At 43.6% G+C, this 27,839-nt stretch overlaps 2 protein-coding genes across 5 annotated transcripts in view; one reads left to right on the forward strand and one right to left on the reverse strand.

Moving 5' to 3' along the window:
* The window catches only part of LOC115174795 (beta-taxilin), a 40,562-nt gene extending 37,532 nt beyond the window's left edge, over positions 1-3,030 (forward strand). For 2 of the 3 annotated variants that reach the window (XM_029733702.1, XM_029733701.1), the window contains exons 8-10: positions 1,194-1,286; positions 1,496-1,591; positions 1,675-3,030. In XM_029733702.1, the coding sequence (XP_029589562.1) occupies positions 1,194-1,286; positions 1,496-1,591; positions 1,675-2,568 (1,083 nt within the window). In that variant the 3' untranslated portion in view covers positions 2,569-3,030. The remainder of the gene's footprint in view (positions 1-1,193; positions 1,287-1,495; positions 1,592-1,674) is intronic. The other variant, XM_029733704.1, reaches the window with a different exon arrangement.
* Positions 3,031-21,576: 18,546 nt separating this feature from the next.
* LOC115174796 (headcase protein homolog) lies at positions 21,577-27,640 on the reverse strand. 2 transcript variants are annotated; one of them, XM_029733705.1, is made up of 4 exons: positions 26,560-27,640; positions 23,223-24,317; positions 22,283-22,437; positions 21,577-22,019 (listed from the first exon to the last, which is right to left on the reverse strand). In XM_029733705.1, exons 1-4 carry the CDS (start codon positions 26,717-26,719, stop codon positions 21,855-21,857), a joined length of 1,575 nt encoding a protein of 524 aa, XP_029589565.1. In that variant the 5' UTR covers positions 26,720-27,640; the 3' UTR covers positions 21,577-21,854. The 2 variants fall into 2 exon arrangements, with proteins under 2 accessions (XP_029589565.1, XP_029589566.1); XM_029733706.1 differs by having other exon boundaries at positions 23,223-24,314; positions 26,560-27,639.
* Positions 27,641-27,839: the final 199 nt, after the last annotated feature.

The raw sequence follows: 27,839 nt of genomic DNA on the forward strand, positions 1-27,839 counted from the left end.
GGACAGACAAAAGGGTCAAAACCAGTTCAGAGTCCAAAAGGTACCGAAGGGCAGGCAGAATCAAGGTCAAGGCAGGTAGGATGATCAGGCAGGCGGGAAAGTAGTCCAGAGTCAGGCAGGGGTCAAAACCGGGAGGACTATCAAAAAGAGAATAGTAAAAGGAGTACGGGAAAAACACTGGTTGACTTGACTAAAATACAAGACGAACTGGCACAGAGAGACAGGAAACACTGGGATAAATACACTGGGGAAAATAAGCGACACCTGGAGGGGGTGGAAACAATCACAGGAACAGGTGAAACAGATCAGGGCGTGACAATATGATTCATCATGTATTTGTACCAGGCCATGTCATATTTCCAATCCAATTAACTAGGAATGTCAACCTTATTTTTCTCTACGATACCAGGCGTAGATTTAGATCACACAAGGAAGCGGCTAAAGCAGCGCAGCCAGCAAGTAAAATCTATTAGAAAGACGTAAGGCAGAAACTGATCTGTATCAAGTGAGCTTTTCTGAAATACAACACATAACCAAGCAAATGCCTTTCCTCTTTTATAGCGCATGTCAAATCAGTTGTTTTGCTTTTGTTCCAAAACAGTAACTCTCAAATAAAGACAGTTGATCTCAACGGGGTGGCTAGCAGATAGACAGGTTTGAATATGGGAGACTGGCCGTGTGTGCGATGTGATTTCCCGAGGGCCTCCGGAGATTAGCCTGTTAACTCTATCTGGACCGACTGCCACTGAAACATTTATAGAGCCGCTCATTAACATAGCCCTGCCAACACTGAGCAGAGGACTGCTAAAGGGAAGCCCAGGGAGGCTGCCTGGCCAGCTAAGTGTAGAGCATTCACACCGAGGGCCCTAGGACTTGGAATGCAATGCTCTGTAATTAGGCCCTGAAGCAATGAAGAAACCAGGCAAGGCATACCAACAATGAGTGGCCTTGCTTGTCAGGGAAAATATACATATTTGAGTCAGTCATGAATGACTAAATGTTTGGTGAAACCGGCTGGCTCTTCCTCTCACCTCACCTCATCTCCCTCTAAAGTATAGCAAATTTGTTTCTGGGGTCAAATAAGGTTCAAAGCATAGATCTGATTGTTCATGAGGTGAATAGATGCATATGAATGCTACATGTGAAATCAATTTCTGGAGTTCTCTCCTAACTGTCCCTCTGTTTTTCTGCAGCTTGCTCTGTACTCCCAGAAGTTTGAAGAGTTCCAGACTACGTTGTCTAAGAGCAATGATGTGTACGCCAGCTTCAAAAATGAAATGGAGAAGGTATGTGGCATCCTTAAAATAAAATCATCCTTCCTTTAAATATACTTTTTTTTTTAGAGCCAAGTGCATGGAGGTAATATAAGGTCGACATAATTCTGAAATGAGAAAACAGCTATATGTTGGAGGGACTGTCTTCTATATTAATCATATTCAGAATGATGGTTACATTTTCAAATACATTTTAACCCAACAAACATTTTGCTTCATAGATGACAAAGAAGATGAAAAAACTAGATAAAGAGTCGAATGTTTGGAAGACCAGATTTGAGAGCACTAACAAGGCTCTCTCGGAGATGATTGAAGAGGTAAATTACTCATCTATAACACATGCAATAGTGTTAGACTTTATTCAAATGCACTACAACAAGTTAGACTCTCTTTTCCACAGAGGACTGTGAAGGAGAATGAGTATGAGATGTTCGTCGTGAAGATTGACAAGCTGGAGAGGCTCTGCCGAGCACTCCAGGATGAGAGGAAGATCCTGTACTCCAAGATCAAAGGCATTCGCCAAACGCCTGATGCCACCGAGGGGACACCCAAGGACGAGACACAGGAGGTGGCCACTGAACCAGTCCACAGCCTGATGGACATAATTGAGGAGCCAGAGATGACAGAGGAGATGGCCCGTCTGAGGGCTGAGCAGAACAGGCTGGCGGAGTTCGCAGCCTCCCTACTGGCCCCGTCCACAGGAAACGATGATGACGATGACTCTGACAGTGAGGAAGAGCCAGAGTCTACAGAACCTGCTGAGGCCCAGAAGATCCCTGAACCAACAAAGGCCCCAGTACAGGTAGTGGTAGAGGCACCAGCACATACAGAGGAACCAGAACCAGCATATGCAGATGCACCAGCGCAGGCTCCAGCACAGGTAGAGGCACTAGCGCAGGCTCCAGCACAAGTAGAGGCACCAGCACAGGCTCCAGCACAAGTAGTGGCACCATCACAAGTACAGGCACCAGCACAGGCTACAGCACAAGTAGAGGCACCAGCACAGACTCCAGCACAAGTAGAGGCTCCAGCACAGGCTCCAGCACAGGCTCCAGCACAAGTAGAGGCACCAGCACAGGCTCCAGCACAGGTAGAGGCTCCAGCACAGGCAGAGGCACCAGCACAAGCTCCAGCACAGGCTCCAGCACAAGTAGAGGTACCAGCACAGATAGAGGCACCAGCACAGGCTCCAGCACAAGTAGTGGTACCAGCACAGGCTCCAGCACATGCAAAGGCACCAGCACAGGCTCCAGCAGAGGCTCCAGCACAAGTAGAGGTACCAGCACAGGTGTAGGCACCAGCACAGGCAGAGATGGCTGCCCCAGTCCAGCCAGAGACCCCAAAACAGCCAGAGCCCTCCGCCAAGAAGCAGACGCCAAAAAAGAAGAATGCAAAGAAGACTAGCTGAACTGAAGAATGTGTCATTTTGTGAGCGTTAGTACTGTAGTCCCTTTGCCTCGTGTTATGGTTGAGTTGAGATATCCAATCCAGCTTGGTTTGTCTATATACTGTTTTATCTGAAGTGGCGTGCAGTAGAAGTATGTTTAAGTCGTATACCAGATGAGGACAGACAGGCATTTACTGCATAACCAAAGAATAGGTAGAAAGGTTATTCAGGACAATGCACCCTCAAAACTTTCCAATGCCAAATGTTGCCTTGCGCAAACAGCATCAGAACAGCCACTGTCTTTTTTGACTTTTTCCATCTGAACCCCTATAATGTAACTTCAATAAATATCTAATTGTAGACTATGTAGACATGCCTGTGCTCTTTGGAATGTATTGCCTAGACCCATCACACGGTTTTACGCAATATACATCTCATATCCAACCTTATATGACCAAATATTGGAAGATGGACCCATATATCTAGATAAAGGCCTGATATTGCATCCAAGTCCCTTTTATTTTGACTAATGTCTTATCTATATGGATTGTTAACTATTTGTTTAAAAGTTAACTGGCCAGTCATTCACAATGATTTAGAGATGGATCCTTACAGTAGTTTCCATGGCAACACTCCCCCCATCCGGTGCACATTTCCTTTTTTAGCACAATCTGTATCAGACAGTCTCTATCCACAGAGTGGGTTGTTCTGGCCTGGCCGTGGTCGGTCTGTGTTCTGGCAAAATAACTGAGTTACACAAACTCTCCTCCACCAAGGACACAACAGGACATTAGACTGACAGGCACTGAGTCGCCATAGCAACTCCATCTGCGAATCCGTTGAGGACAGCACTAATGTATGAGTGATAATAATAGTGCAGAGGACCCTGGGTTTTTAATAAATACAGATCAGTGTTGAGTGCCACAGGGAAAACAAATTAGACCTGCTACCGATCCCTGTGAATATCATGTTTATGTTCTGGATTGTATTACTGGTTAAGCAGATTGCACACCAAAAATGGCAAACAATTTCTACTGTTATGAACTAGAGTAAAGGACAAAAGGACCTAGCTGTCACTTAATGAAGAAACTGACAATGTCATAAAGTATCATCATATCACCACCAACCTATGGGAACTATCAGTCAGCAGGCGGAAAGAGACACTGCAAACATACAAATTGGTAGGGAAACAGGCTACACTGTAATTCCAAAACCTGTTTCAAGAAGAGTATGGCAGAGGTTCTTCAAAGCTTTCCGATCACAGTTATATTTCACTTCATTGTTGTGGCCACCAGATGGGGCCTTTGAAACCCATTCAAAATTTCACCAAAACCCTCATACTGACATTCCTCTAATTATTTAATCCCATGCTGGATTGATACAGTATGTCTAGAAACACTCACACCAGCTTTAACAGTCTTTGGAAAATGTTGGTGGAATAAATTCATTGCATACCTCCTATTTTAGGAGCGCTTGCACTTCATACAGTCAGAATCAACCAACAGCCTGAAGGGTGAATATTAAAATAAAAATAGGTATCCACTTTTTTACAGCCTCAGATACCACATGTTCATGTTGCCTGGATGTCCATACCAAATATCTAGTCATAACATTTTTTATAACCTTTATGTAACTACGCAAGTGAGTTAAGAACACATTCTTAATTACAATGACGGCCTACGGGGGAACAGTGGGTTAACGACCTTGTTCAGGGGCAGAACGACATATTTTTACCTTGCTAGCTCGGGGATTCGATCCAGCAACCTTTCGGTTACTGGCCCAACGCTCTAACCACTAGGCTACCTACCGTAATAGCAGTCAGGCTGACCCCCTTTTCCTGACTTTAGATATCCGATGGTAGATATCCCCTAAACCCGCTTCATCAGCAGTTACTGACAGTGAAGTGAGAGCATGGAGTCTGGGTTCGGTTCACTCACATGGAAACTGAACCAGACAGTGGAACATGGGCTGCGTTCAGTACGTTTTTACGTTCTGGGATGTTCAATTGAACGAGAAAGTTGCTGTACTGAACGACCAGTTGAAAAACGTGGGAGGGGTTGGGTTGTCGAACGCTGTCAGCATGGCCATTTCCCTTTAAATACGTCTCGCATTGCTTCTAGCCACACCTCGCCACAACCACCAGACAGGAGCAAACTTCCCTCAAAATCTGTTCAAGAATTTACAACAACGTTTTGGGGAAACGTGTTCTGAACAAACCGTTCCGCAACGTAGCAAACGTTCAAGCGAACTGAACGCACCTATGGATGAAGTCTTAAACCGCACACTCGGAAATGTCCGACTTCAAGACAACTGGGAACTCGCAGAAAGAAAAAAAAACATATCCCACTGGGAAAAATCGTTTTGAACGGTCATCCAACTCGGAATTCCATGTAGGAAATTTAGGCATCTAGAGCTTCGACTTTCCGACCTGAAGATCACTAACGTCAGAATGGTACCTTCTTTTTTTGAGTTCCCAGTGTCTTGAAAGCACAGTACACCACGTACACATTGTGACATTTTACATTACACCGTACATCTTCGCGGATTAGGGATTCATATTTTCCCCAAAATCTACAACATTTCAATACCGGGAATAAATAATACTTATCCCGAGAGTCCCAGGAAATACCGCAAAAAAATAGAAGTGCCAATTTAACGTTTAAAACCAAGATAAGGTCCACTCAATGTTCTCCCAAAATAAGATTGTCGCTGCTCCACATTGCCATCTTGGCTGCGACACTATGTAAAGATTTCACAGCAAGTGAAACTGTGATTTAGTAATGATAGAGTAATTTTGATCGCCAATGACATTGTGAATTTCAAAATGCCGTTCAACATTCAGAGCGTTATGTTCCTCAATTAATTCATCACATTCCACCTGTAGGCCTAGGATATCTCGACACAGAGCGCACCCCGATAAGGCCACAGCATTGTCGAATCATACAAACCTTGTAACGGCATTTAAACAAAAGTAAAACGACCAAAGTTCCTAAACTTGCTAGATAACCTCCAACGAATGACATATCTACTATTTGGTTATACAGAGAGTATATCAGATCATGAATAACGGAGGGGTGGAGAGCAAATTGTTTAAATATCAAGGTATCTTAACGGGAACTAACTCTTAAAATATATATATCCATATATACTCTCATATCGTTTGTTGATCACACATTCTCCACCGAAGCTCTCATATTGGCAACAATACGAGACAGCGCAGAGAAGCAGGGGAAATGTCATAGCTGTATTTTGACATGCATAGCCCAGACGTGCTTTGATAATGCAACCTATGGATTACAGAATAAAGTTAGGAATTTTCATGCGAGACAGGAGTCAGAATTTTGCGTTTCAGTGGGATTGGGATGATAGAAAAATACGCTATATGGCTACTACGTGAGTCAATAGATAAACAATACACTTGATTTAGGCTACATTATTGCATGCTAAATGTTTCTAATCAGTGATAGATGAGCAAACAAATAAATGAGCTACCACTTCCACTTGTCCAGCCAGAGATCAATTAACCAAATATGCAGACAGAGATTCTATGAAACAAAATCGATTGATTTATTGATTGATTATCAGACAGGCTTTTGGTCAGGAGCAGGACAGGCTATAACGCGAGTGAAGAGCAAAATCCACTTGTATAACAAGCTAGCTAAATGTTCTGATCAGCTAATATGTGAGCAAACTACAATAAAGATGATCATTAGCACTCACCTCAACATAGCTAAGATTTCCCCAGCTTAATTGTTACCAAATATCCAAACGGAGATTCAGTGAAAACAAAGATCTGACGTTGATTGATTTATCTAGAGAAGTCCCCCACGCTTGTCTCAAAACAGTGTTATGGTGCTGTCCCAATCAAAAGGTTGCTGAAATTACACTGAACAAAAATATGAAACGCAACATGCAACAATTTTTAAGATTTTACTGAGTTACAGTTCATATAAGGAAATCAGTCAATTTAAATAAATTCATTAGGCCCTAATCTATGGATTTCACATGACTGGGAATACAGATATGCATATGTTGGTCACAGGGGCGTGGATCAGAAAACCAGTCAGTATCTGGTATAACCACCATTTGCCTCATGCAGCGCCACACATCTGCTTCGCATAGAGTTGATCAGGTTGTTCATTGTGGCCTGTGGAATGTTATCTACTCCTCTTCAATGGTTGTGTGAAGTTGCTGGATATTGGCTGGAACTGGAACACACTGTTGTACACGTAAATCCAGAGCATCACAAACATGTTCAATTGTTGACATGTCTGGTTCGTATGCAGGCCATGGAAGAACTGGGACATTTTCAGCTTCCAGGAATTGTGTACAGATCATAAAATGCAATTGTGTTTGTTGTCCGTAGCTTATGCCTGCTGTCACGAACCCGGCTTGTAGCCCTTAACAAAGAGGGAGACAACGTGGAGATAAGGAATAACAAAAAATATATTTATTAAATAAAGTAAACTATATACAATAACAATGGTGAGTGTAGTCATTAGTGTGAGTGGTTGCGTGCATAGATGGTGAAAATGAGGGGTGTTGAGAGGTGCCAAAACAAACAAGCCAGAACCAAAAATGCAGTGTGTCTGCGTGGAGAGAGTCTCCTCAATGAATGGGGGAAAGGTGTATTTATACCCGGGACACAGCTGAGCCCAGGCGTGTCCCATTTCGCTGATGACCCTCCCGGCTCCGCCCACCTACATCATATTAAGGAAAAGAAGAGCAAAGGGAAATAATTCGGCAAACAGAGTGGAAGGGGTTTCACACTGCCCATACCATAACCCCACTGGCACACTGTTCACAACGTTGACATCAGCAAACCGCTCACCCACACACAACGCCATACACACTGTCTGCCATCTGACCAGTACAGTTGAAACCGGGATTCATCCGTGAAGAGCACACTTCTCCCTGTTGTGTATTTTGTGGAATTGCATTAGTGAGACATTGGGAAAATGGTGTAATTTCCCGGGTCTTGTAATTGTATTTTTTCGGGAAATGTGAAGTGGTCCCGGGACAGTCCCAGGATACCGGCTACCCGTGTTAATCCCGATCACAGAATCTTTCCCCGCTATTGAACGGACAAGTTTACTGTTTCTAACGCAAGAAAAAGGACAGCCCTCTTGTCAGATATCGCTTTTTTTTGGAAGATTGTAAAATATGACCTTTTTTTTCAAGACAGAATAAATATTTTGTTTCAGGTGATAAAACATGCTTTGTTTAGTTACTTTTTCCTCAACTTGTTTCTCCAACTTTATAGCAAGTCAAGATAGCGTACACTAGCTCAAAGTCAGGCTAGGTGGAAGATACCACTGTAGAAAGCAACCTCCGCCAAATAATGATCAAAAACAAACGTAATTACCATCACAACAAACTTCAACAGAAGGCAACAGTCATAATATAATTGGCTTAACAGCCATTGAGTATTATTTAACATTAGTATTAAAATAGTACTCACTTTTAGGAATGGGTAACTGTTCACAAGTTATACACCAAGTTCAAACCATTAAAAACACATTCCTAATATTGAGTTGCACCCCCTCTTTTGCAGTCAGAACAGCCTCAATTCGTTGGGGCATGGACTCTACAAGGTGTCGAAAGCATTCCATAAGATTGCTGGCCCATGTTGTACTTCAATGCTTTTCACAGTTGTCAAGTTGGCTGGATGTCCTGGGTGGTGGACCATTCTTGATACACACAGGAAACTGTTGAGTGTGAAAAACCCAGTAGCGTTGCAGTTCTTGACTCCAGTGCGCCTGCCACCTACTACCATACCCCGTTCAAATGCATTTCAATCTTTGTCTTGCCCATTCCCCCTCTGAATGGCATACATACACAATCCATGTCTCAATTATCTCAAGGCTTAAAAATCCTTCTTTAAACTGTCTCGTCCCCTTCATCTACACTGATTAAAGTGGATTTAACAAGTGACGTCAATAAGGGATCATAGCTTTCACCTCGATTCACCTGGTCAGTCTATGTCATGGAAAGAGCAGGTGTCCTTAATGATTTGTACACTCAGTGTACAGTGCCTTCAGAAAGTATTCAGACCCCCACACCTTTTCAACATTTTGTGACATTACGCCTTATTCCAAAATGGATTAAAATACAATCTACACACAATACCCCATAATGACAAAGCAAAAACAGGTTTTTAGACTTGTTTGAAAATGTATTAAAAATAAAAAACAGAAACACCTTATTTACATAAGTACTCAGACCCTTTGCTATGAGACTCAAAATTGAGCTCAGGTGCATCCTGTTTCCATTGATCATCCTTCAGATGTTTCTCCAACTTGATTGGAGTCTTCCTGTGGTAAAGTCAATTGATTGTTCATGATTTGGAAAGGCGCACACACACCTGTCAATATAAGGCCCCACAGTTGATAGTGCATGTCATAGCAAAAATCAAGCCATGAGGTCGAAGGAATTGTCCGTAGAGCTCAGAGACAGGATTGTGTCGACGCACAGATCTGGGGAAGGGTAGCAAACATTTCTGTAGCATTGAAGGTCCCCAAGAACACAGTGGCCTCCATCATTCTTAAATGGAAGAAGTTTGGAACCACCAAGACTCTTCCTAGAGCTTGCTGCCCAGCCAAACAGAGCAATCGGGGGTGAAGGGTCTCGGTAAGGGAGGTGTCCAAGAACCTGATGGTCACTGACAGAGCTCCTCTGTGGAGATGGGAGAACCTTCCAGAAGGTCAACCATCTCTGCAGCACTCCGCCAATCAGGCCTTTATGATAGAGTAGTCAGATGGAAGCCACTCCTCAGTAAAAGGCACATGACAATCTGTTTGGAGCTTGCCAAAAGGCGCCTAAAGACTATCAGACTATGAGAAACAAGATTCTCTGGTCTGATGAAAACAAGATTGAACTCCTTGGCCTGAATGCCAAGCGTAACGTCTGAAGGAAATCTGGTACCATCCCTATGGTGAAACAAGGTGGTGGCAGCATCATGATGTGGGAATATTTTTCAGCGGCAGGGAATGGGAGACTAGTCAGGATAAAGGCAAAGATGAACGGAGCAAAGTACAGAGAGATCCTTGATGAAAACCTGCTCCAGAGCGCTCAGGACCTCAGACTGAGGTGAAGGTTCACCTTCCAGCAGGATAACGACCCTAAGCTCACAGGCAAGACAACGCAGGAGTGGCTTCAGGACAAGTCTCTGAATTTCCTTGAGTGGCCCAGCCAGAGTGCGGACTTGAACCCGATCGCACATCTCTGGAGAGACCTGAAAATAGCTGTGCAGCAACGCTCCCAATCCAACCTGACAGAGTTTGAGACGATCTGCAGAGAAGAATGGGAGAAACTCCCCAAATCAAAGCCCTTTTTACATCTGCAGATGTCACAACGTGCTATACAGAAACCCAGCCTAAAACCCAAAACAGCAAGCAATGCAAATGTAGAAGCACGGTGGCTAGGAAAAACTCCCTAGAACGGCAGGAACCTAGGAAGAAACCTAGAGAGGAACCAGGCTCTGAGGGGTGGCCAGTCCTCTTCTGGATGTGCCTGATGGAGATTATAACAGTACATGGCCAAGATGTTCAAATGTTCATAGACGACCAGCAGGGTCAAATAATAATAATAATCACAGTGGTTGTAGAGGGTGCAACAGGTCAGCACCTCAGGAGTAAATGTCAGTTGGCTTTTCATAGCCGAGCATTCAGAGTTAGAGACAGCAGGTGTGGTAGAGAGAGAGAGTCAAAAACAGCAGGTCCGGCACAAGTTAGCACATCCGGTGAACAGGTCAGGGTTCCATAACCGCAGGCAGAACAGTTGAAACTGGAGCGGCAGCATGACCTGGTGGACTGGGGATAGTAAGGAGTCATCAGTCCAGGTAGTCCTAATGCATAGTCCTAGGGCCCATGTTCTCTGGGAGGAGAGGGAGAGGGAGAGAATTAGAGGGAGCATACTTAAATTCACACAGGACACCGGATAAGACAGGAGAATTACACCAGATATAACAGACTAACCCTAGACACAAACTATTGCAGCATAGATACTGGAGGCTGAGACAGGAAGGGTCGGGAGACACTGTGACCCCGTCCAACGATACCCCGGACAGGGCTAACCAGGCAGGATATAACACCACCCACTTTGCCAAAGCACAGCCCCCACACCATTAGAGAGATATCTGCAAACCACCAACATACTACCCTGAGACAAGGCTGAGTATAGCCCACAAAGATCTCCCCCACGGCACAAACCCGGACAGTGACTTAACCCACTCAAGTGATGCACCCCTCCTAGGGACGGCATGGAAGAGCACTAGTAAGCCAGTGACTCAGCCCCCGTAATAGGGTCAGAGGCAGAGAATCCCAGTGGAGAGATGGGAACCGGCCAGGCAGAGACAGCAAGGGCGGTTCGTCGCTACAGTGCCTTTCCCTTCACCTTCGCACCCCTGGGCCAGACTAAACTCAATCATAGGACCTACTGAAGAGATGAGTCTTCAATAAAGACAAAGGTCGAGACAGAGTCTGCGTCTCTCACATGGATAGGCAGACCATTCCATAAAAATTGAGCTTCAAGGGACAATAAGGACTGTACCATACGTCTTGTGACTGTAGCATATGTGTAGGTACGTACGGCAGGAATAAATGGAAGAGACATGTAGGAGCAAGCCCATGTAATGATTTGTAGGTTAGCAGTAAAACCGTGAAATCAGCCCTTGCCTTAAAAGGAAGACAGTGTAGGGAGGCTAGCACTGGAGTAATATGATAAAATTGTTTGGTTCTAGTCAAGATTCTAGCAGCTGTATTTACCACTAACTGAAGTTTATTTAGTGCTTTATCCGGGTAGCCGGAAAGTAGAGCATTGCAGTAGTCTAATCTAGAAGTGACAAAAGCATGGATTAGCTTTTCTGCATCATTTTAGGACAACATTTGTGATTTTTTCAATGTTACAAAGATGGAAAAAAGCTGTCCTTGAAATATTCTTGATATGTTTGTCAAAAGAGTGATCAGGATCCAGAGTAACCCACTCAAGTGATGCACCCCTCCTAGGTGTCTAGTAAATAAAAGTAAATAAGAATGTGTTCATAACTGACTTGCCTAGTTAGATTAAATTTAAAAAACTAATGGCGATACAAATATCAATAGTCAATCTCATAATCAACAGCTGGTGACTTCAGTAGACCTGGGGCTTGGGGCTTTACCGAGGTCTTTCAGTTTTATTTAAGACGACTGTACAACCAAGATTAATTGTCTATCAGGTTTCAGGTAAGACCCAACTGCAGACTGTGTAGGAGTACATTTTTTATTGTAACAAGAGGGGAAGGCAAATGACAGGTCAAAGCAAGCAGGGGTTGATATTCCAGGGGTCGATAATCCAGAGTAGTGGGGTCAAGGTACAGGACGGCAGGCAGGCTCAGTCAGAGTGGTCAGGCAGGTGGGCTCGGAGTCAAAACCAGGAGGGCGAGAAAAGCGAGACTGGAAAAAGCAGGCGCTGAGACACAAAACGCTGGTAGGCTTGAACAAACAAGACGAACTGGCACAGACAGCCAGAAAACATAGGTATAAATACCCAGGGGATAAGTGGGGAAGATGGCGACACCTGGAGGGGGTGGAGACAAGCACAAGGACAGGTGAAACAGATCAGGGTGTGACGTTGTCAGATCCAACAAAGATCTCTGTTTCTTGGGACCTGGAACTAGCATCTCTGTTTTGTCCGAGTTTAAAAGTAAAACATTTGCCGCCATCCACTTCCTTATGTCTGAAACACAGGCTTCCAGGAAGGGCAATTTTGGGGCTTTACCACGTTTCATAGAAATGTACAGCTGTGTATCGTCCGCATAGTAGTGAAAGTTAACATTATGTTTCCGAATGACATCACCAAGATGTAAAAACAATAGTGGTCCTATAACGAAACCTTGAGAAACACCGAAACTTACAATTGATTTGTCAGAGGACAAACCATCCACAGAGACAAGCTGATATCTTTCCGACAGATAAGATCTAAACCAGGCCAGAACTTGTCCATGTAGACCAATTAGAGTTTCCAATCTCCCCAAAAGAATGTGGTGATCAATGGTGTCAAAAGCAGCACTAAGGTCTAGGAGCATGAGGACAGATGCAGAGCTTTGGTCTGACGCCATTAAAAGGTAATTTACCACCTTCACGAGTGCAGTCTCAGTGCTATGATGGGGTCTAAAACCAGGCTGAAGCGTTTTGTATACATTGTTTGTCTTCAGGAAGGTAGTGAGATGCTGCTTTTTGTTAACATTTGAGAGGAATGGGAGATAGTTTTTTTAAAAACATTTTCTGGGTTAAGGTTTGGCTTTTTCAAGAGAGGCTTTATTACTGACTCTTTTAGTGAGTTTGGTACACATCTGGTGGATAGGGAGCCGTTTGTTATGTTCAACATAGGAGGGCCAAGCACAGGAAGCAGCTCTTTCAGTTAAGTTGGAATAGGGTCCAGTATGCAGCTTGAAGGTTTAGAGTCCTTGACTATATTCATGAATGTGTCAAGAGATATATGATGAAAAGACTTGAGTGTCTCCATTGATCCTAGGTCCTGGCAGTGTTGTGCAGACTCAGGACAACTGAGCCTTGGAGAAATACGCAGATTTAAAGAGTGATCCATAATTTGCTTTCTAATGATCATGATCTTTTTGTCAAAGAAGTTCATGAATTCATCACCGCTGAAGTGAAAGCCATCCTCTCTTCGGGAATTCTGCTTTTTAGTTACATTTTGGATTGTTCTTCCTCAATTAGGTTGGAAAAATAGGATGATCAAGCAGCAATGAGGGCTCTTCGATATTGCACGGTACGGCCTTTCCAAGCTAGTCGGAAGACTTCCACTTTGGTGGAGAGCCATTTCCGTTCCAATTTTCTGGAAGATTGCTTCTGGGCTTTTCTGTATACCTGGGAGCTGGTGTCTTATGACAAATGTTTTTTGTTTTTAGGGGTACGACAGCATCTAGGATATTACACAAGGTTACATTTAGTTCCTTAGTTAGGTGGTTAACCTATTTTTGTATTCTGACGTTCTTGGGTAGGTGGAGGAATTCTAGAAGGGCATCTAGGAATCTTTGGACGGCTTTTGATGGTCCTTGGATGGGGTCTAAGCAGATTATTTGTTGCGATTGCAAACGTAATAAGATGGTGGTCCAATAGTCCAGGATTATAGGGAAAAACATTAAGATCCACAATATTTATTCCACGGGACAAAACTAGGTCCAGGGTATGACTGTGTCAGTGAGTAGGTCCGGAGACATGTTGGACATCGATGATGCCTCCGAAAGCCTTTTGGAGTGGGTCTGTGGACTTTTCCATGCAAATATTAAAGTCACCAAAAATTGACTACAAGGTTCGATAGGAATTCAGGGAACTCAGTCAGGAATGCTGTATACAGCCCAGGAAGCCTGTAAACAGTATTTATACAAAGTGATTGGGTAGGCTGCATAGATTTCATGACTAGAAGCTCAAAAGACAAAAAGCATGTTTTTTTTGTGTAAATTGAAATTTGCTTTCAGAAATGTTAGCAACACCTCCGCCTTAGCAGAATGTGTGGGGGATATGGTCACTAGCGTAACCAGGAGGAGAGGCCTAATTTAACACAGTAAATTCATCAGGCTTAAGCCATGTTTCAGTCAGGCCAATCACATCAAGATTATGATCAGTGACTATAACTGCCTTGGAATTGAGGGATCAAACATGAAGTTGCCCTATTTTGAGATGTGAGATATCACAATCTCTTTCAATAATGACAGGAAAGGAGGTCTTTATTCCAGTGAGATTGCTAAAGCGAACACCGCCATGTTAAGTTTTGCCCAACCTAGATCAAGGCACAGACACGGTCTCAATGGGGATACAGACTATGCTAGTGGCAGACTCCACTCATCTGGCAGGCTGGCTGACAACCTGCTGCCTGGCATGCACCCTATGTCATTGTGGAGCTAGAGGAGTCTCATTCTAATTCTAAAATAGGGAACAGTTGTCTAACTTTTTTTTTTGCTTTGGGGGGGGTTGTGTTTTTTTCCCTGATTTACATTCATCCTTTGCAGATTTTTTTTTTTAAAATTGGGCAAAGGGGAAGGTTGTACGTTTTTTCCCTGGTTTACATTTGACCATTTGCAGGTTTTACTACATAATTTATTCCATCCTAGCCAAATTTCCTCATCTGCTTGCCTTGTATGAGCCTTCCCTATCAAGGTGTTTTGGTACGTCCTTATGCACTACGCTTTTCCGCACACTAACTATACCACAGATCAATAAAGTCCACCAGTCTAACTACTGTATCTATCCTGCCCTCTTTCCACCATTCATCAGTGGTGTAAAAATACTTTAAAGTAGGGACTCCCGAGTGGTGCAGTGGTCTAAGGCACTGCAGTGCTTGAGGCATCACTACAGACCTGGGTTTGATCCCAGGCTGTGTCACAACTGGTCATGACCGGATGTCCCATAGGGCGGCGCACAATTGGCCAAGCGTCGCCTGGGTTAGGGGAGGGTTTGGCCGGGGGGGGCTTTACTTGGCTCATTGCGCTCTAGCGACTCCTTGTGGCAGGCTAGGCGCCTGCAGGCTGACTTCGGTCGTCAGTTAAACGGTGTTTCCACCAACACATTGGTGCAACTGGCTACCTGGTTAACCTGTTGGGGATAGGGGGCAGTATTTGCACGGCCGGATAAAAAACAGGTTAAAAACAGGTTACTACTCCTGCCCAGTAACTAGAATATGCATATAATTGTTTGATTTGGATAGAAAACACCCAAAAGTTTCTAAAACTGTTTGAATGGTGTCTGTGAGTATAACAGAACTCATTTGGCAGGCCAAAACCTGAGAAGATTCCAAACAGGAAGCGCTCTCTCTGACTATTTCTTGGCCTTCTTGATCATCTCTAACCAAAACAGGGGATCTCTGGCATAACGTGACATTTTCTAACGCTCCCATAGGCTCTCAGAAGTCGCCAGAACGATGAATGGTGGCTTTGCAGGCCATGGCTGAAAAACATTAGTGCATTTGGATAGTGGTCGATCTGAGGACAATGAGACTGGAGGCGCGTGCACGAGCCGACACCATGTTTACTTTCTCTCTCTTTGAACGAAAACAACGACTCCCGGTCGGAATATTATCGCTTTTTTACGAGAAAAATGGCATAAAAAATAGATTTTAAACAGCGTTTGACATGCTTCGAAGTACGGTAATGGAATATTTTGACATTTTTGGTCACGAAACGCGTCGGGCGCGTCACCCTTCTTTACCCTTCGGATAGTGTCTTGAACGCACTAACAAAACGTTGCTATTTGGATATAACTATGGATTATTTGGAACCAAACCAACATTTGTTATTGAAGTAGAAGTCCTGGGAGTGCATTCTGACGAAGAACAGCAAAGGTAAACAAACTTTTCTAATAGTAAATCGGAGTTTGGTGAGTACCACACTTGGTGGGTGTCAAAATAGCTAGCCTGTGATGGCCGGGCTATCTACTCAGAATATTGCAAAATGTGCTTTCACCGAAAAGCTATTTTAAAATTGGACATATCGAGTGCATAAAGGAGTTCTGTATCTATAATTCTTCAAATAATTGTTATGTTTTTTGTGAACGTTTATCGTGAGTAATTTAGTAAATTCACCGGAAGTGTTCGGTGGGAATGCTAGTCACATGCGAGTCACATGCTAATGTAAAAAGCTGGTTTTTGATATAAATATGAACTTGATTGAACAAAACATGCATGTATTGTATAACATAATGTCCTAGGATTGTCATCTGATGAAGATCATCAAAGGTTAGTGCTGCATTTAGCTGTGGTTTGGGTTTATGTGACATTATATGCTAGCTTGAAAAATGGGTGTCTGATTATTTCTGGCTGGGTACTCTGCTGACATAATCTTATGTTTTGCTTTCGTTGTAAAGCCTTTTTGAAATCGGACAGTGTGGTTAGATTAACGAGAGTCTTGTCTTTAAAATGGTGTAAAATAGTCATATGTTTGAGAAATTGAAGTAATAGCATTTCTAAGGTATTTGAATATCGCGCCACGGGATTACACTGGCTGTTGAGTAGGTGGGACGCAAGCGTCCCACTGGCCCAGAGAGGTTAAGCGAGTGGGTGTTAAAAAGTGCGGTTTGGCAAGTCATATTTCGGAGGAAGCATGACTCGACCTTTGCCTCTCCCGAGCCTGTTGGGGAGTTGCAACGATGAGACAAGATCGTAATCACGAAAAAGGGGTAACATTTTATTTTTTTATTATAAGACACAGTGGCAGAATAAATTCAACCACACCTTTGTTTCATCACAATAACGGAGAGCAACATCTGTCCGGTGAAGTCCACAAAGCATTTGCATGTAACAAACAGTTTCATGATCTACAGCATGGTCAAGCAAGTTCATGTTTCAGACTACTAAACAACCATTGATTTAGAAACATGGAGAGTTACCACAAGTGGAAAAGAAAACAGGTGCTGCCTGCACTATTCCAGTAACATTTCAACATCATCAAATCACCTGCGCTTAGTTTAATACGGTGACAACTAAAAGATACCAAAAACAATTTAATCTTATCAACGTAAGCTAAATATGATGTGGCTGTCGATGGTACTGATTTGTGTGTGCGTGCGTGCAAGTAGAAAAAACAACGAGATGCAACAGTTGTGTAAATAATGTTCCCTGTATGTGTTAACTCTTGGGGTGCCTTATTCCCCTCTACGTTCTGCTTTTGATGTGTGATTGGTGTCAAGTCAAATCCAAAGTGGCTTCCCTTGAAACTTTTTTTTGGTGTATCAGGACCATTCACATTTGAGCTCACTCAGTTTAGCCAACACTGATTGGCTATTATTATTATAATTATTTTTAAATGATCAAGGGAGGTGAAATGCTCTCGCTTCCCTTGCATTCAATGCTACGGGCGGCAACGATGTCATACTCTTTTTGACCAGACAGCCTCAGATAAGTGGATTAAACATACTGAGAAAGAGGGGCGCTGTTTTGCTCGCTCGGATGCTTTCTCCAGTGAGATACATTCAGCCTCTTGCGAATTGAAGGAAAATTATGAAACACAGAGACGATGTATTTTTCCCTTCCCTTGGCATCCATGAATACACGCCACTGATGTGCAAAGCTGATACAGACATACAGTACCCAAAGCTGAAATTGCCGCCAAAGTTGGTTCTACAAAATATTGACTCAGGGGTGTGAATACTTATGTAAATTACATATTTCTGTATTTCATTTCAATAAATACTTTCTGAAGGCCCAGTTATTCAGGAAAGCTTAAAGTTGCACTGCCTCCTCTCCGATCCAAGTAGCTATTTTTCGCTCACCTAGAACGCTTCAATATAGCCTAAACATAAAATGTATTACCTTCTTATGTGTGGCATAAACACAACCAGTCAATGTTTTAATCTGATTATGCTACTTCAAGGCTAACTGCACATGTTCGTCCAAAATATAATTCTAGCATCCAAACTGTGCACCGCCAAGCCATTTGATAAATGCAAATAAACATCTGTTCAGTGTGCAAATTACGGGGGGCCAAAGGGGGCTCAGACCCCCGAAGGAAACATGTGCTCCCCAAAATGCAACATAAGTCAAACTTTGGGGGGTCTCTTATTTGTTTAAAATGCCATTTTGTACTAATAGTGGTAAATATGAAAATAAAAGCTTATTCCAAATTAAACAAACACCCCCACCTCTCTGTCATAGTTTAAACCAGTGACAGTTGGTTCAAGCAGAGAGAGGGAGGCAAAGCGAGAGCTCTGTCTCTGCCCAAAATCTATCCATGTTAAGCATGCAAGGAATTTTTGTATGGGGGGCAATGAGTGTAGAATTTAGTCAAGACAAACATGAATTGTTATTTTGATATGTGAGGCTTATTTGATCTAATAGAAGTTTCCTAATGCTTAGATTGTTACGAGTGTACTTGAAAGAGAGCGACCAGGTTCCACGTATTTTCTGACCTGTGACCCACTGACACCGCCCCCAGTTAGAGGGGAATAAGGCACCCCAAGAGTTAACACATACAGGGAACTTTTTTTACACATACTGACAAAAATGAAAATGGGGATGTACATTTTCATTTTTGTCAGTGCTCTCTTTCATGGTCCTTCAAGCTGGATTTGTGCCTTTGCTGACACCTCAGCAGGTAGCCTGGAGGGTAGGAGCGTTGGGCCAGTAACTGAAAGGTTGCTGGTTTGAATCCCTGAGCTGACAAGGTACACATCTGTTGATCTGCCCGAGTCAACCCAATATTCCCCGGGTGCCGATGATGTAGATGTTGATTAAGGCAGCCCACCCCACCTCTCTGATTCAGAGGGGTTGGGTTTAATCAAAATCAAATCAAATGTTATTAGTCACATGTGCCGAATACAACAGGTGTAGACCTTACAGTGAAATGCTTAATTACGAGCCCCTAACCGACAGTGCAGTTTCAAAAAATCTGGATAAGAATAAGAGATAAAAGTAACAAGTAATTAAAGAGTAGCAGTAAAAAAATAACAATATATACAAGGGAGTGCCGGTACAGAGTCAATGTGTGGGGGCACCGGTTAGTTGAGGTAGTATGTACATGTAGGTAGAGTTAATTAAAGTGACTATGCATAGATGACAACAGAGTGGCACTGGTGTGGAGAGGAGACGGGAGGGGGGGGGGGCAATGCAAATAGTCTGGGTAGCCATTTGACTAGATGTTCAGGAGGCTTATGGCTTGGGGGTAGAAGCTGTTTAGAAGCCTCTTGGACCTAGACTTGGCGCTCCGGTACAGTCTATGACTAGGGTCTTTGACAATTTTTAGGGCCTTCCTGGTATAGAGGTCCTGGATGGCAGGAAGCTTGGCCCCAGTGATGTACTGGGCTGTTCGCACTACCCTCTGTAGTGCATTGCGGTCAGAGGCCGAGCAGTTGCCATACCAGGCAGTGATGCAACCAGTCAGGATGCTCTCAATGGTGCAGCTGTAGAACCTTTTGAGGATCTGAGGACCCATGCCAAATATTTTCAGTCTCCTGGGGGTGTGCTCGGTCCTCTTTTTCCTGTAGTCCTCAATCATCTCCTTTGTCTTGATCACGTTGAGAGAGAGGTTATTGTCCTGGCACCACACGGCCAGGTCTCTGACCTCCTGCCTATAGCCTGTCTCGTTGTTATACCCCCATCTAACAATGATGGTGTTAGAATCGTGTCTGGCCGTGCAGTCATGAGTGTACAGGGAGTACAGGAGGGGGCTGAGCACGCATCCCTGAGGGGCCCGTGTTGAGGATCAGCATGGCGGATGTGTTGTTACCTACCCTTACCACCTGGGGGCGGCCCGTCAGGAAGTCCAGGATCCAGTTGCAGAGGGAGGTGTTTAGTCCCAGGGTTCTTAGCTTATTGATGAGCTTTGAGGGCACTATGGTGTTGAACGCTGATCTGTAGTCAATGAATAGCATTCTCACATAGGTGTTCCTTTTGTCCAGGTGGGAAAGGGCAGTGTGGAGTGCAATAGAGACTGCATCATCTGTGGATGTGTTAGGGCGGTATGCAAATTGGAGTGGGTCTAGGGTTTCTAGGATGATGGTGTTGATGTGAGCCATGACCAGCCTTTCAAAGCACTTCATGGCTATAGACGTGAGTGCTACGGGTCGGTAGTCATTTAGGCAGGGTACCTTAGTGTTCTTGGGCACAGGCACTATGGTGGTCTGCTTAAAACACGTGGACTAGGTATCCCCCTTTCCTTTAGTATGGCGGCCCACAGAGACCACACAGGGTAATTTCCACACTGCCAACCCGCGGTCCAGTGGAATATGGTTCTGAGGTATCCAGTGGACTACTACCATGTGGATTATACCCCCTCTCTGGAGCCTATGTTCCCTCTCCTCCACCTGTGGGACACTACTCAGCACCAGGTAGGGCTGCAGTAACACTCCAATGTGTGGACTACCAGAGAGCCACATTTCTGCATCCGTCGTATGGTTTTCCCTTTTCCGATAGTGTACAGGAAGCACATTTTGCTTGTATGAAGCAGGATGTAACGGAGGTGTCTTCACATTATGCAACAGAAAAATAGATCCCGGGCTTCCTCCAGTCAGGGGAGCCCTCTTCAACAGGTTGCAGTGGAGAACATGGGACAGTCATATTGAGTACATCAGAAGGATGCCGCCTCTCCAGCCCCAGCAATGTTGCTGGCTACTAATGTAACTTTAGGGTGAGTATATACAGTACCACTCAAAAGTTTGGACACACCTTATCATTCCAGGGTTTTTCTTTATTTGTACTATTTTCTACATTGTAGAATAATAGTGAAGACATCAAAACCATGAAATAACCCATGGAATCATATAGTAACCAAAAAAGTGTTAAATTAAAAATATATTTTATATTTGAGATTCTTCAAAGTAGCCACCCTTTGCCTTGATGACAGCTTTGCACACTTTTGGCATTCTCTCAACCAGCTTCATGAGGAATGATTTTCCAACAGTCTTGAAGGAGTTCCCACATATGCTGAGCACCTGTTGGCTGCTTTTCCTTTACTCTGTGGTCCAACTCATCCCAAACCATCTCAATTGGGTTGAGGTTGGGTGATTGAGGAGGCCAGTCATCTGATGCAGCACTTCATCCCTCTCCTTGTTCAAATAGTGAGCTCATCCGTGGTGGTCGGCAAACCCTCAACCTTCTGGCCTGTAACCCTGCATGGCATCGACTGTGCCACAAAGGCATGCTTAAGTGGTAAAGTCAATATCCACGTTTATAAACACAGGGTCGCTACAGTTATTGCTATTAGTGGTCTTAAACATTATTTTGAGTGAGTGAATTCAATGAGAGGCTGGGCAATTTTTTTTACAGTACGGGGGGTAGATATTAGTCACTACACACCTTCAATATGTACCAATCACTGTGCACCAATAAGCCAAGCATTAACCAAAGAGATTCATAGTGTCATTTAAAAATGTACTAATTCCCACCGACTCTTTGCTGTTTGCCAATTATGATGAACAAGAACATGCAACATTTCTTTCTCTCCTTTATTAGAGATTTTTTGTAAAAATGCAATTTGACCTACAGATACATTCACTTGTCACAGTATATGCGTTGCTCGTCTTTTTAACTGCCAGACAGTTCCAAACCGTTTAAGGTCTTATGAATAGAAATTTTTTTCTGAAATCATGTAGATGCTGTCTTGGAACTTTTTAGTGGAGTCATATTCTTTCTATACATAAAAAATGAGAAAACAATAACTGAAGCCCAGAAAAAAGCATACACGCACAAGCATACATGCACAACATTTGTCAATAAGCTTCCAAGACTTTGAAGGAGGAGAATGGCTTGACAAAGTGGTAGTCGAGGTTCCCACAGTGGGGGCACTGCTGCACGTTGCTGTACTCTGAGAAGTACTGCATCCCCACCCTGACATCTATGACCGGCTTACCACAGTGCTTGCAGTTCAGACGGGCCTAAGGGCACAAAGAGAGGAAATGGCTATGGATCTGCAGTAGTTGACTTTGCCATCCATAATGTCAATGAGACTAATTGATAGCAAGAGATCTAGCCACAACACAACCTGCATTTTGATCTGACTATGGCCCATGAAGTTACTTTATGGCAGCCTGCCATGTCCGAATGACGACCCTCGACCATGCAGATACAGACCCAAAGATGAATTTCAAACTCCTCATGAGAAGAAAAAAATGTGAGGAATACTAAGTAGCCTACTCACCTGACAACATGGCGTCGCAGCCAGTATATCGTAGGTGTACATTGTCCCCAACTGGTGCCAGCTCCCATCCCACCTGGACTTGCATTTGATACATACAATTTTGTGGACTCCCTCCAGACAGTCGACACAGATTGCATACAGGTGCATCAGCCTCCCTTCACAAGAGAGACAATAGTGTTATTTAATATAATCTACAATAAGCCCTACAGTGTGAAAAAGACATGCATGAAAGTGATTTCACTGTAACGCATATTAATCATGCATATCAAAGGCTGAAGATCAAAGCAACATCATCCATCCACTGTTTTAATTCATATCAATGTGGTGAATAGCTACCAAGCCGCTCGTGGAAAACTGGATAGATTGACTTGATTGATATGTATGATATGCTTGATCACATTCATGTGGCATAATCATTTCATTTACTTCTCAATTAAAGTAATTCATTGTATTGTGCCAAGTTTATTATGGTGTGCTCTCATCTTAAATATATGCAAGAGATAACACCCTATACGCAGACCTGAATAACAAATGATGAAAAGTGTTATTCTGAAGACTTTTGTCTGTCCCACCATACACCTTTTGAAGTCCAAATAATTTGCTTGCAGCCACATACTGTAGCTCCTGAGACCTTATCAGCTGTCAACAGTAAGCTTGAACTTTTCACTGTACACATTTTTTCTACCTCAGCAGGAAGCACAGGACCAAGCCAATCATTTTCAATGTTGTAATTACAGGTTTCCTGAGGCTGTTTGTGGGAAAATATGTCCACAGAATATCTAACAAGAATGATGCCATTTTCCGTTTACAATATTTGAGTTTGTAGCCTATCACAACATACTTATGAGGCATGTGCTATGTTTTAGCTGTCTGCTGATTCTGATAGCCTAAGTGTTTCAAATTCAGTTCCTCAGAGACAGACATTGTTCCGCAGGCCTACCTTGCAGGTGGCACGGCACATCATACTCGATCTCATCATGTCTAGCAGGGCTCAGGAACAGGGTCCCGTCCACCAGGGGGAACTGCTCAAAGACAGGCAGGGTGCGGTGGCACAGGGCACAGTTGACCATGTTCCTGTGGCTGGCGCTCAGAGCTGACAGGATGTACCTCCTCAGGTCCTCTCCCTGGCCTGCCTGGGCATCATCCTCCATACGTACGTGGTAGGTGTTCAGCTTGTGCCTGGGAATGTGGGTCAGCAGCTCTGTGAGGTCCAGCCTTCGCAGGAACTGCACTGGGTTATCCCCCAGGGTGAGTCTGGGCAGAGGCAAGATGGTGTGATCCAGGTGGCCTCCGCGACCCAGCATGCCGCTTGCCAGCATGTGCTTCCGGTGGCTATCCATGTGCACTGCCTTCTTCAGGAACTCCCCCAGGTGCCGGGAGTTGCGGGGTCCTGCGAAGGTGGGCGGGGAGAAGAAGGAGAAGCCTAACGGAGGGGACTGGCCCGGGGACTCAGAGGGTGAGCGGGGCCCCAGGCTGCTTGCACAGAACAGCCCTACGTGTCCCCTCTCTTGAGAGTTCTGCCGATCCACTGACTGTCGGCGAGGCAGCTCCTGACTTGCTCTGTGAGCCAGCTTACTGCCCCCATGCAACTTGCCCCTCTTAGGGTCATCAGGCAGATCCAACCCACCTCCACATGCACCCCCTCCAGCTCCAGTTGAGCTGCTCAACTTCCCCAGGCTCTTCTCCAGAGGGATCTTCTTCTTTACATCTGTCATGCGCTTCACCTGGTACCAGTTTGTGTCTTTCTTAAGGTGGCCCTGGCCGCAGCGGCAGGAGCAGAAGCGGAAGGCCAGGTCGTATCCCTTCTTAGTCCACATGTTCTGCCGGCACTGCTTCTCGTTCCAGCTGCGGGCCCTTCCAATGCAGTTGAACTGGACCAGGATGCTGCTCTCCCACTCGTAGAAGCACTGCAAGTGCATCCAGTTGCCATAGGGGCAGCTATCACTGTTGCACACTACACGTTGGTAGTCATCCTTCTCAAGGTCAATGTCTCTGGCCAGACTGCACACAAGAGGGGTAGCACAGGGGGCCTCTGCTGGACACAAAACAAAAGAGTTACTATATCACTCATAAATATATTATAACATCTTCATACGAAGTATGACTTGAAAATAAAAACAAACATGAGCTTTGAGGCACAAAATTCACTTTGGACATATCACAGAGCAACAAAACGATATTAAACATAATAGATTTTCATTCATGCTGCAAAGACTAACTCCCGTGAATGCAATGTTGACAATATTCCATGCTGTTAGTGAACGATTCAGGACTGAAACATCAATGCAGAGCCTGTCTGGAACTTTACATTAAACAGCAATAGACTGTGTGAACATTTAAAAATAAGAAGAATGCTAATGGAGTCTGTGTTATCTTGCAACATAAGAGCCATCATCACTGAGCATGGATCACTGAGAAAGGCTGTCTGAATACACATCAGACAGGGAAACACATCAGTACAGCCAAGTGAGTGGGGAAGTAGTCCAATGAATAGATTTAATGAAAATGTGTCCTTCAACGATTCAGGGGAGACCTTTAATGAAGTAATTAAAGAAGCACTACACTCATAGAAAAAAGGGTTCCAAAAGGGTTCTTTGGCTGTCCCCATAGGAGAACCGTTTTTGGTTCCAGGTGTAACCGGTGTGAAATGGCTAGTTAGTTAGCGGGGTGCTCGCTAATAGCGTTTCAATCGGTGAAGTCACTCGCTCTGAGACTTGAAGTAATGGTTTCCCTTGCTCTGCGGCTTTTGTGGAGCGATAGGTAACGATCCTCCGAGGGTAACTGTTGTCGATGTGTGCAGAGGGTCCCTGGTTAGAGCCCAGGTAGGGACGAGGAGAGGGACGGAAGTAGCACTGTTACACAGGTACAACCCTTTCGGGTTCCATGTAGAACCCACTGTGGAAAGACAGCTGAAGAACCCTTTCAGGTTATAGATCAGCCTGGTCTCATAGACTAGACATCACATAGTAAATGTATATCCAGTACAGTAAAATTTGTACAATATGTTACGTTTGGTATGGGTACATGAGACAGAAGGTTACTTAAGGCAAAAATGAAAGTAAGGGGCTCTTCGTGGTGAATCGGTAGACGTATAACGCGAACGTCTACCAACCCAAAGGTTGCATGTTTGAATCTAATCATGGACAACTTTAGCAACTACTCACTACTTTTTAGCTACTTTGCAACTACATAGCATGTCAACTAACCCTTCCCCTAACCCTTTCATCTAACTCAAAACCTTAACCCCTAGCTAACGTTAGACACATAGCCAACTAGCTACCGTTAGCCAAAAACAATTGGAATTCGTCAAATATTATACATTTAGCAAATTTGTTACATATTGTACGAATTTCAATTTGTAACATATCATACGAAATGGATGATAGACATCCACAAATAAATACATAAGATACATATCATACTAACACAAATGTAAATCCGGGACACTCCAATTAGTATGATTTGTGAATGTCCGTCAACCACTTCAAATTGTTATGAATTACAATTCGTATATGTTAAGAAATGCAATTTGTTCAATATGTTACAAATTTGCGAGGTGTATAATATGTTACAAATTCCAATTTGCTGTGGCTAATGTTAGCTAAGTGGCTAAATGGATAACGTTAGCTAGGCTAGGGGTTAAGGTTAGAGGAAGGGTTAGCTAACATGCTAAGTAGTTGCAAAGTAGTTAAAAAGTAGTAAGTAGTTGCAAAGCTAATTAGCTCAAATGCTAAAGTTGCCATTATGAGATTTGAACACGTAACCTTTGGGTTCTTAGACGTTTAGGTTAGGGTTAGCTAACATGCTAAGCAGTTGCAAAGTTGCTAATGAGTTAAAATTGTCTGTGATGAGATTCGAACACGCAACCTTTGAGTTGCTACATGTTCGCGTCATAGGCTCACCAATCCACCCGACCAATCACTTTACTTTCGTTTACCGCCTAAAATAACATTCCGTCTTATGTAGGGCGGTTACCAAAGGTAACTTAACGTACTCATTGAAGTATCCCGGATATACGTTTACTATGTTACTCTAGTCAAGAGACCAGGCTGAATGTGTGCGTCGTGATATGGCAATGCATGGTGCTCCATGTCAACGCATCATTAAATTACCAATGCATAATGCTAGTTGCCAATAAAGCAATAACACGTGAGGTAGGTACAGTCGATGACAACAATGAAATGTGAAGCAACGTAAGCTTATGTCGTCTCGTGCGTATGCAACAAAATCCATTGCAATAACTTGCCACGCATGTTTTGACACAATTTCACACTTACCACTTGTATGCTCGTGTAACGGTGCAGCTGTAGCCCCCAATAAGGTTGTTACCCCTGGTGCTCCCACTGTTGCGGCAGCACTGGCTCCATTTTCTTGCTCATCTCCACTACTATTAGTGCGTTTATTTCTCTTCCCCTTGTTGCTTTTCTGGTTGGGCATTTTACTGATCCTGATATGAATAATTTCAAACTATAAACGACTGTCTGACATTTCTGCGGATTCCATTTGAATCCCACTTCAAATGCACTGATTCTCTCTTCTTGATTGCAGGTGGTACTGTTTTTGCAGCTATATCACATCTAGATTTCTGCAGTTGTGACAGCAAAGGTAACCTACGAAGAAGGCGTGTCCGTTTCTTGTTTTGATTCCTGCTTTGAATGTAGATCGGTCAGGCGCTGTTCTGTTTTCCTCCTGCCTCCATGACGAAACACGGTCCCGCCCCCCGACCCATTGCTGCAAGTTATTATTAGATCTAGCAAGGGAGTCCCAAGTAAAGGGGCCTGGTAGGAAGGGGAATCCACGGTAATACCTCAGGATCAAGTCAATGCTTTATCTGGTTTATCTGGGGCTACAGTTGCAGTCATAATCTTCTATGGCTTTGCCAACAATAGATTGATTGAGTGCAGACTTAGTCTGCAGTTGCATGGTCTCCTATCATTTTCATGAATACAAATGTTCTTCAATAATACAGTAGAGGCAGAGTGCAATGTAATAACACAGCATAAGGCTACAAAAACATATATGTATGCAATGCATCTGTTGTATTGGGCTAATAATCAGGCTGCAAAGTAAAGGTTTGTGCTTTATTCACCATCCTCAGAACCCCCCCATTGCTTTCTTAGGAATGTATTATTGCCATTATAAGACAATAATGAACATTGGAAAGGAACTGCACTTTGATGAAGTTTGATAATGATCATACTGTAAATGCATTGTATTAGTTCAGAGAAATTGTACATTGCTAAATTTGTCATTGTTTAAAAAAGGAATACTAACCATTTTCTTGAAGAATTACGATTGCTTCCCATATCAAGTTTCACATTTCTTTCCTACCAGAGCACAATACTAAGTATGTGTTTCCTTGAATAACAGTAACACCATGCATTGGAAAAACTAAAATGCAAGTGCTTCAAGAGAGGCTTTTGCAAAAGCAGTATGTGCAAAGGTCTCTCTTGAAGCACTTGCTATCTTAGTTTTTCTAAGGAATTCCACACGAGGTAGCAAAATTACCATTTAAACAATCAATTAAATTGCCATTTAGTGATTCCTGTAATGGTTA

This window comes from Salmo trutta, chromosome 35, assembly GCF_901001165.1.
Source record: "Salmo trutta chromosome 35, fSalTru1.1, whole genome shotgun sequence".
Taxonomy (NCBI): domain Eukaryota; kingdom Metazoa; phylum Chordata; class Actinopteri; order Salmoniformes; family Salmonidae; genus Salmo; species Salmo trutta.